General features: G+C 41.7%; 1 protein-coding gene across 2 annotated transcripts in view; it reads right to left on the bottom strand.

Annotated features, from left to right (window-relative positions):
• Nucleotides 1–4152: 4152 nt before the first annotated feature.
• Rab11fip2 (RAB11 family interacting protein 2) overlaps nucleotides 4153–11285 on the bottom strand; it is a 39108-nt gene continuing 31975 nt past the window's right edge. For both annotated transcript variants that reach the window (XM_041661289.1, XM_041661290.1), the window contains one exon: nucleotides 4153–8305. In XM_041661289.1, coding sequence (XP_041517223.1) covers nucleotides 8078–8305 — 228 coding nt within the window. In that variant the 3' untranslated portion in view covers nucleotides 4153–8077. The remainder of the gene's footprint in view (nucleotides 8306–11285) is intronic.

Below are 11285 nucleotides of genomic sequence, written 5' to 3'. Positions count from 1 at the left end.
AAGGTGGAAGGGAATTGGAGAAGACTCCTAATGTCAACCTCTGGTCTTGACCCATTCACATATGGGCATATGGATACATACATGGCTAGGGACACACACACAGAGAGAGAGAGGGGGGGGGGGGGGGAGAGAGAGAGAGAGAGAGAGAGAGAGAGAGAGAGAGAGAGAGAGAGATTTTACAGGATTATTCCATGAATTTACCCACAATATTAAATTTGCTCTATTTCCTCTTAATTCAGAGGAAAGACAAAAGCTCATAGGGACTATTTGCCACTATTTGAGGCCCATAATCCCAGTGAGTCACAGTACTCAGATCAGCACTTTCAAGGCCAAAGGATGGCCCCGGAACATTTCCAGTGAACCCTCACCACAGCCTCCCTCTTGGCTTCAGAATACAGTGACTTCTTATGACTACTGTATGGGACTGAAGCCTCCTCTGAAACTATCATTGAAGTACAGACTCTCAGAAGCATAATTCTAGTTCATCTTGATGCCACTATTTTACTTCAAATCAGGTAAGTCAAATGGCATTTGCACACTTGTGTGCAGTAATACTCTTCCTGTATGTGTAAGAGGCCAGAGGATACTGGGTGTCCTGCTCCATCACTTTAAAGTCCATTCCCTGGAGACAGGCTTCTCACTGAACACAGAGTGAGGCTGGTAGCCAGCAAGCTCCAGCAATCCTTCTGCCACCGCCCACCCCACCAGCCTAAGCCTGTGTGTGGCCATACTTACATCAGCACCCACCGGGGATTTGAACTCAAATCTTCATGCTTGCGCACCAAGCACATTTTCCTACTGAGGCCATCTCCCCAGCTCCTAAAATGTCATTTGACACTTACCTGAAATTAGAAAAGTGCTTCATTTTGAAAGGTCTCCTTGTCAAGTTTTAGACCACATTGTTTTCAAAATTAAAATAATTTAAATACAGTTTATTCAAAGATAAAATAAAATGTGATGGGTTGTCTCCATCAGAAAGGCGGCCTGCATATTCCATGTCTTGTGCCTCATATGCTGTACACATCTTCACAAGTGTCTCATGGTCTTCAAGTGTTCCTAACAGATGATCTCAAGTGCTACATATTATATAGCATTAAGTGCATGGCTTTGTAAAGCATCACAGATTAAAATATTTTACAGCTTTTAAATCATGGAAGATGTTTAATAGTGGTACATTAATAAAAATTTTAAACGTAAACAAAAAAAGCACTAAATGACACTGAGATGTGCTAGCTGCTCATGAAGCAAATTATCTCTTTGAAAGAGGAGTCTTCCAGTAGGGTTCCCCAGAATATAACTGTAATTAACCCACAGCTGACAATCACCTTTACCTGGAGTTGGGGCCACTGTTTCTCCATCCATCTCCCAGGGACACAAGGCCTCCTTCTTAACTGGGAAGGCAATAAACTGGACACAAGCCCACTCTGTTCTCTTAATATTATCTTGAGCAAAGTTTTTCTGAAAGAGACTGCAACTACAGGGCCTATTGGAAGTTTCTGAGGGCCTACACTCTTTAGTCTAACTCCCCCCCCCTCGTTCGGTTTCTATGAGAGATGACCAAAGTCATCATCTAAGGGTTAGCCTAACTGACATAAAACACGGAGGTCTCTGAGTATGTGCACACTGCTAATGTCAACGCCATTACTGTGATGAAGATGAAGATACTCTCCCATCAGTTTTAACATCATGGATGCGGCTATGCACACCACAGCACATGTGTGAAGGCCAGGACAACTTGCAGGAGCCAGGCTCTCTCCTTCTACTTGTACATTCTGAAGACTGAACTTGGGTCACCAGGCTTGGTGGCAAGTGCCTACTGAGCCATCTCTCTGACCCTCAACTCAATTTTGATCATGGAAAGGATAGGAGTTCTGTTATGAACAGGCTGCTTGACAAAGTAAGAGCTACCATCACCACATCAGGAAATGGCTACTAAGCCAGTCTCCCACCCACACTTTCCAGCTGGCTCTAACATTCAGCGTAGTGTAGTTTGGACTTAGGTAAATATATGCAATATATTTTCTTACCACACTGAATGTGGACTGTACCCTGTTCTCGTTCCTATGCTACTATCTTTGAGTTTACTTATGACTTTGTAAGGGCTGGGGAGGGCCTGGGAATTCAAATTATTGAGTTCCTAGATGCTGCTGGAGGACAAGGCTGTGAGCACCAGTGACTCAATCCAGCCAGGTTTACTCGTCTGGGTGGATCCAAAGTAGGACAGTATTTTAAATAGCTAATGTGTAAAATCAAAAAAATCTACAAAAAATATTAAATGGAGAAATGGCTCAACTCTTAAATGTAGAACCTGAGTTCCAGCACCTACGTCAGGAGGCTCACAACAACCTGCAATTCCATCCCCAAGGTATCTAATACCTCCAGACCTGTGCCCGGAGCTGAGCAGTTTCAGGAAAGGGCATCCGGTGTGTCATCTGCACTCTCCCAACACTGTCTTGTCATACATCCTAACGCCATGGCCCCAGTGTGTGTGGGTGCAGTACCTGTACTGCTGCTCACAGCACCAGGACAATTGCTGGGTGAGCCTGCAGCCTCCTGCTCAAGCACCAGGAGGACGGTTGCTGGGTGAGCCTGCAGCCTCCTGCTCAAGCACCAGGAGGACGGTTGCTGGGTGAGCCTGCAGCCTCCTGCTCACAGCACCATGAGGACGTTTGCTGGGTGAGCCCGCAGCCTCCTACTCAAGCACCAGGAGGACGGTTGCTGGGTGAGCCTGCAGCCTCCTGCTCTCCCACTATTAATGAGGGTACAGCAGAATTCAAGTGGCTTTGCAGCAGCTATAATATTTGCTATGTTCATTTCTTTTAAAAAAATTCACCAACTTTGGTATTAATAGTATTATTCAGACATTGTCTTAAATTTGACCACCACACAGTAGAGTTGAAAACACCTAAGAAATTTACAATCTGGTTTTTTTTTTTTTTTTTGCCATGAATCCTGGCATACGGTGGGATTACCAAGTGATAAAACCATTAGACATTCAAGCATGAAAGCATGAAACTTTAATGTATAAGAAATATGAGAATATGGAGCACTTTGGTTCAAATAGTTAATTGTAAGCAAGTATATATCCACAAAAAGAAAGAAGTGTGAACATGTGTTATTCAAGACTCTTTGAGGAAAGCGTAAAATGTGATGCTTTTGGATCACAAGCCCGTCTGAATGTATCATTTCTGAGACAGGAACTGAGTCAAAAACTACCCTGAAAAATGACCGCTTCAGGCCACTGCCTTTCAGCTTCCAAACTGCCCTCAAATGCCTTTGTCTCTGCAGACAGAGTGAAGACTAGGCTAGAGCTGGCTAGCATGGAAACTGACTAGAGAAAACACCATCATAGAGAAGGGGGAGGTTAAAGACTGTGCAAACACTAAGAAATACTATAGAGTAAGAAGGTATGCCTCTTTGTAGAGACAGCTCTCGTTCTATAGGGCCCAAGTGACACCTAGGAATTCACATGATCCATATCTTGGAATCCAGAGCCACACAAGTGCTGAATGCACCACAATCTACATGTTCAGACACACATGTGCTCTCTCAGATGGGCACGTATGTTTTTAGATGGTCATGATGACAGCCGTGGGCATGTGTGGCCTCAGCCATCAGTTGAGGATGAGTGGTTAGAAAAACCATGTTTTTGCCAACCCAACTTACTTTTCCTTGACTACAATTTCCTCTGGAACCTTGGGTCTTCTTTGCCTGGGCTGTGAAGAATAAATGCAGTGACACAGAGAGAGCTCTTGCCATGGCCTTGGCCTGAATGTCAGCATTGCTCAAGGATAAAGGGATTGCTATGAGAGCCTCATAGCTGAGTCTGATCCCCAGATTCCGTGTAAAAGCTGGGTACAGTAGTATAAGTATCTGTAATATCAAAATGCCCCTGTGGAGAGAAGGGAAGGACCTATGTATGCTCTCTACACACACACGAGAGAGAGAGAGAGAGAGAGAGAGAGAAAGAGAGAGAGAGAGAAGGTACTTGTATTTGACTTCTACATAACTGCTCAGAACCGCATTCCCTGCAGACAGTTCTAGAGGCCCTATTGAACACAACCTGTCTCATTATCAAGAGACAATGAAGAAGCCTTTAGAAATGCATGACAGGGACAGCTTTATGTACAATAAGATATTCTGATTACTGGATTAAGTTTAAACACTTTAATCGACTATAACAAATCAATTGTCATATATAAAAATTCTGACTCATGCATCAGATTACATAAATTATACAACCGTCACATTATACAATGTTTATATACTTTTGTACCTGCAAAAATGTATATGAATTACTAAGCATTTACTTAAGAAGGTAGGGGTAATACTCTTCAATTATAAATAATGCTTACATCATTCAAATACTTGCTAAGAACATACATTTCTAGATCTGCAGCATTTTTTATTCCTCACAATACATACAATCTAGAAGCTCCAGAAATTAAAAAGCCCAAATGTACCATTAAGTAACAGATTTCAATTCCATTGTAAGGGTTGATTTTTTTTTTGACAGAGAAAAGTAAATGAAATAAAATGTCAATTTTAGTTTAATGCTTGAAGAGCTTCTACACATCTTATTAAATACATCAGAAAGCCCTTCGTATGCAGATTAATTAGTGAAGGTGCTACCTATTGCATATTAAATACTTCCAAGGACAGCATCTGGATTATTAAAGTTACAAATCTGTGAAAATGGGGGCTTTCAGTATGTGCTGACAGACCCTCTCCATACCACCGAGAGCTCCCAGTGTAGTCTTGCCCTCTGCTGAGCAGATCAAGTGACTGGGCATGCTCACACCTCACCCACACATGCGCGTGACACCTACTGCACCTTTGGGAAAGATGAACACACAGACGGCAAAGAGTTTGGCCTGCTTTCCCAATCCAAGGTAAGCTGCTTTTATTTTTTAGGGGAAATAAAGCTATCCAGTAAAATAAAAGCTTTAGTGTAACAGTTACTACAGATACTTACTGACGGCAAGTCTGCCTTCTTATTTTTTGTTTAAGACTCCTTGTTCAAGAGTAAGCACTCACATGGGGGTGGGAAGTAGGATGCAGCAGGAGTGGGGAGATGGTAACAGGGACATGAAAAGCAGGTCTATCACTAATGAGCTTATTTACTTAGGTTTCCACTCATGAAACCCTTTTAAACACAAGGTGACATTTTCACAACTGGAAAATTACAACTAGATCTTGATTTACTGCCAAAAGCAATACACGTAGTTATGTATAATCTATGAATAATACTACGTTCATGGGAAGAGGGAAAAACTAGGGCCAATGCAGACGACAGCAGCCAAGGCAATGCTCCCAACACTACCACTAATGGGTTACACGGCATCTTATGTACAAGTCTGAGCAAGGACCTTGGTCTTCAAGGAACGACACCGAAGGCCCAGCAGCCAGGTGATATGCAATACTGTCAAGCTGAGCTTAGACCTGGGAAGAGACGGATCGTAAAATACTATTGTTGTAAAAAATAGTTGAATTATGTAACAGGGTGTGTTAGCTTAAATCAGGCTTGAGAGAAGTGTTGATTCTGTGATTTTTAAAAAATCTTCCTGTCAGTAGAAGTGGTTTTGAGCATGTATTTTTAGGCTACAAGTAGAAATAAAATTTCCTTTAAAAATCTATTGTGCATGCACTGTTTACTGAAACATACATTTTATTTCCACTACAAGTTAATACAAAAATAAACCACTAGAAAGTTCCGTGTGCCATTTGGAAAGTAACCAATCATTTTCTCGGCTTCTCAGTGTAGAGTGCGGCTCCCACTTACACTCAGGCACGGCCACAGGCTATGTTCATTTCTTTTACTTCTATGTTTGTTGACTGATGACAAAAACATTAAGTTGACGAGTGAATATAACATTTTACAGAGCATAAATGGATACTTTTTATTTGTCTTAGACTTTTGTTTTTAATTTAGGAACAATAATTGTGTCTCAGATAAACCTCACTGCCTATAAGACTGCCACTGGACAAAGCTTCATTTCAGATTCTGAAGAGGCACACCCGTTCAGCCTGGCCAGTCACTAGGGGCAGATAAGTCCACGTACACGAGTTCTTATGAAGGCAAAAACTGTGCCTTGTAACTTACTTCTCATGAAAAGGAGCCGTGGCATTTGAATCATGCTTTCCAGATGAGATTTATGTAAAACTTATTCCTAGGATAAAACCGACAGACAGCTCAGGCTCACTCTAGAAAGGACACACTTGGCTAAAGCATGTCAGTGCACCTGCAGATATCTGTCACAGCACTGAAAACACAGATCTGGGTGACTTAAAAAGTTAAAGAGTCTCAGCAATGCCATGATGAAAATATGCTAAGAATTTTAAGAATTTGGTAACATCTAATAAATGTTAATTTTAAATGGCACCATTTAAAAATAATATTTACCAAGACTTCACATGGGAAAATCAAATCTACCCTAGCCTTTGACATTTACTATAGAATCACTTTAATTATAAGTGGAAGGAAAATTGATTTTAAAAAGCCATTTTTCCTTCTCTATTTTAAATTTAGAAAAGTATCTAAGTTTGTATTTGGGAAATAATTCACTTCAAAACCCATGTTTTCTAGAAAACCACAGAAACTCAGAAAATACAGATAACAAGGGATATTGTGACTAAAAATATGAAAATCAGCAAAACTATAATCTCTGCTGTCATTTAACTTTCTGCAGTTGACTACGGGGTTTGGACATTCTCCACATCCGTCTCTATGTGCAGGCAGTCTTTCACTCTCAATTCGGAAAGACAGTCTGTTTCAGAGTGTTTAGAGCTGAAAGGCTGAAATACCAGCAGAAGATCAGCAATATTCTTATCTCATTGCTTTTCATTTTAAATTTGAGAATAATTTTCTACAAATACATAAAGCTAATCCACAGAGGAACTGGCATTCTAGGCAGGTGGGCTTAAACAAAGACCCCTTAATTTGGTGGCCGTGGGGTGCCCCTGCTGTGACGATGGTGAGGGCTGCTCTCAACACTCACTAGGCGGTGAGTCTTTGGTCAGGGCTCAAAGGCAACCACCTGTTCTACTACTGATGAAACTGAAACCGAGCTCTTCATCCTAGAACTCGCTGCTGCCTTGGGTTAGTTATCAGCTCCCCACCCTCAGCTCCTTTTCAGATACGACTTTGCTGTTGTCTTTGCGATGATCTACAGTAGAGCAAATTGTACTAGCCCATCTCCTGCTTACACTTCCATAAACTCAAACACCAGGAGAACACTGCTTCTGTGGAAAGAATAAAGAGTCCTAAACTTTGCCATTACTTGAAAACACTTGACACGTTTTTGGGCACTGGGCTTCGGGGTGGGGGTGGCGGTTAATGTTGGAGGCTGGAGTTGGATGTAGTGAATGAATCCCTTCAAAATCAGGGTTCAGAGAATTGGGAGTGGATTGAAGTAGCTTCTCCACTGAGGTGGGGCGGTCCTGGTAACAAGCAATCCTGGGTGTATACTGCAAAAGCACATTTTAAACTAAGAGATTGGTATCCTAACCTTAGGGCAACCACTTGTTTTTCAATGTCTTAAAAACACACGTGTATATGAGGTATATGCATGTACTGTATACACAGAGACACTTGAACACAATAGTCATATATAGGAGGAACTTGCTTTTTTTAGTAGTGTTCATAATGAGCAGTGCTCCTGACACTAACTGTGTCTAGACTGACTCCTAAGAATCCAGCAATAGTATTAGTTCTGCTTTATGGAATCTGTTCCTGAGGAATAGCTCATGGGCTGTTGAAGATGGCTCCAGGCCTATGGCAGACAGGGGTCCAGAACCAGCACCCGAATGATGCCACGGAACTGCTCACTCACCAGGGCATGGCCTGTTTTCAGTGTCAGAGCTCAGAGCACTTTACGCCCTCTGAAGGTTTACGCCCTCTGAAGGTCACTCTAGATGAAACCTGTGAAAATGTACAGGACCAACACTTCTTCCCAATGATGGAGGAGAGGAGGTGAAACCTGACACTGTGGTCTCTTCCAATAACACACTCCCTTTCTTCCTTCCTGTTCTCTCTCACTCTCTCTTCTCAACTATAAATACTGTCCTGTGGGCTCCACTAGCTGTTGGAGAACTTGCCAGCTTTCCTGGAAGGCTCGTAGGGCACTCGCAGGATGCTGGGCGTCTCCTCCATCACCCTGACCAGGAGGTTGTCAATGTAGTCCTCCAGCTCCCGGATGTGGGTGTCCTTCCTCCGAAGAAGTTCTTTGTGCTTCACCAGCTCCTGCAGCACCTCCTCGTAGGTCAGACTCCGGTACCCAGCCGTGGCATCGAAAGGATTGTTGTCCTGGAATGAAATGCAGACTTCCTTTAGCAGGCAGGACCCAGTGACCGACATTAAGAGTTAGTCAGAATTTCATCTCTGGTTTTGCTGAGGCTGACAAAGCTTCTCTTCAGCCATAGAAAGAACCAGGGTGCCAGTTGCCAGGTGCCAGCTATCTAGGCAGGAAGGAGGGCAGAGAGACGAAAAGTCTGGTTTGACTCTGCACATGAAGCTCCTTCTTACATCCTAGCAAGGACTAAACCACAACTTGAGTCCTGAGGGTGTGGCTCAGTGGCAGAGCACTTGCTTAGCTTCCAGAAGGCCCTAGGCTCCATCCCCAGTACGCTAGAGGAAATGGATGGGATATGCTCTATAATTTCAGACTATAAGTTAGCCAATGTAATGAAAATAAGTTAAAACTAAACATCTGTAGGTATCTAACCAAAGAACTGCCAAGAAGTTATAGAAACTGCAATAGAGACATCACACATATAGACATTGTACATATAGACACTGTACATATAGACATTACGTACAGACCCCACACATACAGACCCCACACAGATAGACACTGTACATATAGACATTATATACAGACCCCACACAGATAGACCCTGTATTTATAGATACTACATATCCAGATGCTGTGGTCAAAGAAACAGTCCACTAAATTCAGATTCACACTTTCGTCTGTACTTTTTAGTGGTGATGGTTATGAGATACAGAAATACGAGTCTGATTTCTAATTTGTTGAAAAATGATGAAGGCACCTGGAACGAAATCAATGGTCATGGTCCACGGGTATAACTTCTGTCTTAGCTGGCCAGCAAATGAGCCCCCCCCCTCCCGAGTAATGGTTGTTTCAGTTCTCACAAACAGCATCCAGTTGTTTGATGCCCTGTTATCAGGACGCTCAGGGCTCAGCTACAGCCACATCACTACAGCCAGGACAGATGCACGCCCTCTCTTCCCACTTATTCACTCAGCTAATGATATTCTAGTGGCCAAAAAATGGGGGGGGGGGACAAACAAAGCATAAATATAACCAAAAGAGGGTCTTGCTTTAACATTTTTTATTCTTACAGTGTTGTGAGAACGAAGATGGGCCTGCACTACTCCCTGGATCCCAAGGTCCTGGGATTTAGATCGTCACTACGTAAATGTCTAGACACAAAGCAACACATTTATGCCCTGAAAACACAGTTCTATCCCTCTAGTTTTCTTGTTCCTAAGGCAGGACTCAGAGAATCTGCCCCACAGAGGATGGCTGAGGCCTGGGGAGTCAGCTCTGTTCCCACAGGAAGTTTGTGTCTCCCCCATTTTCAGCATCAGAACTTTTCAACTGAAGCCCAGGCCGGCTCTTCACCATATGCTCCCACCACAAGACCCCAGCGGAAGTGAGAGTGACACCCTTCTTCCTGGACGTGCACACTTTAGGCTACAGTCTCTCACGTACCCCAGGCCTTTGGGCTCGGGTAGTGACAGCTTGCAGGAGGCTCCACACTGTCCAGGAGAAATGGGCAGTATGATGAGCGTGGACAACTAGCAAACGGGCTCAGGTCCTGTGGACTGCTGCTGGCCAGAGAGGTGTGGCCAGAAAACAAGTGGGGGGGTGGGGGGTGATGCCCACGGCACCATCCAGCCTGGGCAGCGTCACCCTTGAGGACTGATAGCATTTTCCTACAGGAAATGAGAAACCATTTAAGGTTTCTAAGCAGAAACGAATCACTTCTTAGCTTTTCTGCTATGATCAACTGTAAGCAGAAATATCTTTGAGGCAATGTTCTAGAAAACTAACACAGCAACCGTGGGTAAGATAGTTTGAGTGAACAGAGGCTACTTCCAGAGCTACTGAAATAATGAAAGCATGAATTTGGATGCTACAAAAGCCTTAACAGCCTCTATAAAACCATGATAAAATATGCCAATAACTTTTTAACATTTAATAAATGTTAACTTAAAATAGTACCATTTAAAAAAATAATTACCAAGACCTCAAACAGGAAAATCAAATCCTTTACTAGATATTGAAGTTTATTATAAATTTATTTTAAACATAAGTCAATAAACGTAATATTTAAGAAAAGTGAGTTTGAATTCTGAAATAAATACTTTAAACAACTCATTTTATTTTCCATTAGCAAATACAAAAAAATTGAAACTTTCTGAATTAAATTACTCATGTCCCAACATTTCAAATGTTGCTCTTAAATCCTGTAAGGATAATTCTGGAGCTAAGTGTTAGCTGTGACCTTCCCTCTTGGGTCAATTTAGCCTATAACACAGAATATTGGTACCAGATGTTTAGAGGTATATTACAAATGTATTAATTATATTCTCATAAAATATACATTGTATTATGAAGTTTTCTATAGTAAAGACAAGACAAATTATAGAGATATTTTTACTTTGTTAGAAATAAACTAACCTTTGTACTTTAGTACAAGTAATAATATATAAAAACGAGGCAGGAATCAGACTGCGTCTCACACCCCTTATCTGATAGAGCATCTCCAACTCCCTTCAGCTCCAGAATTCTTCCATCCATTCACTGATTTTTTCCCCTGAACTGCATTTTAAAATAATAAATTCCAACTACTGTGATTTTACTTTACTAACAAAATATTTACTGGAAAATCTGAGAATCATGGGATTATGAAATTAAACTGAACGAGCTATTTTACTTACAGGGTGCCGGCTTTATGCTCCTGCTTTCTTTTAATGAATTTAACATAGTGACATCCATTAAGACTCTCTAATTTTAATCAAATTATATATAAATACAATATTTTTTAAATTACAAGTGAGAGCACACATTTAAAAATCATTCACGGGGGTGGGAGTGGGAAGGTGGAGGAAATGGGAGGAGGGGAGGAGTAGGAATTGGAATTGGTATGTAAAATGAAAAAAGATTTTTTCTTTTTTAAAAAAATAAGTAAAAATCATTCACATGTGGTGTGGGGGTTATATTTAATACTGAACCAATAATACTTGTTAATGTAGT

The sequence above is a fragment of the Microtus oregoni genome, unplaced genomic scaffold (genome assembly GCF_018167655.1).
Source record: "Microtus oregoni isolate MIOR12 unplaced genomic scaffold, Mior012 000012F_ref0000307, whole genome shotgun sequence".
Lineage (NCBI taxonomy): Eukaryota > Metazoa > Chordata > Mammalia > Rodentia > Cricetidae > Microtus > Microtus oregoni.
Note: the sequence above shows the minus strand (reverse complement) of the source record. Positions and strands in the feature narration are given on the sequence as shown.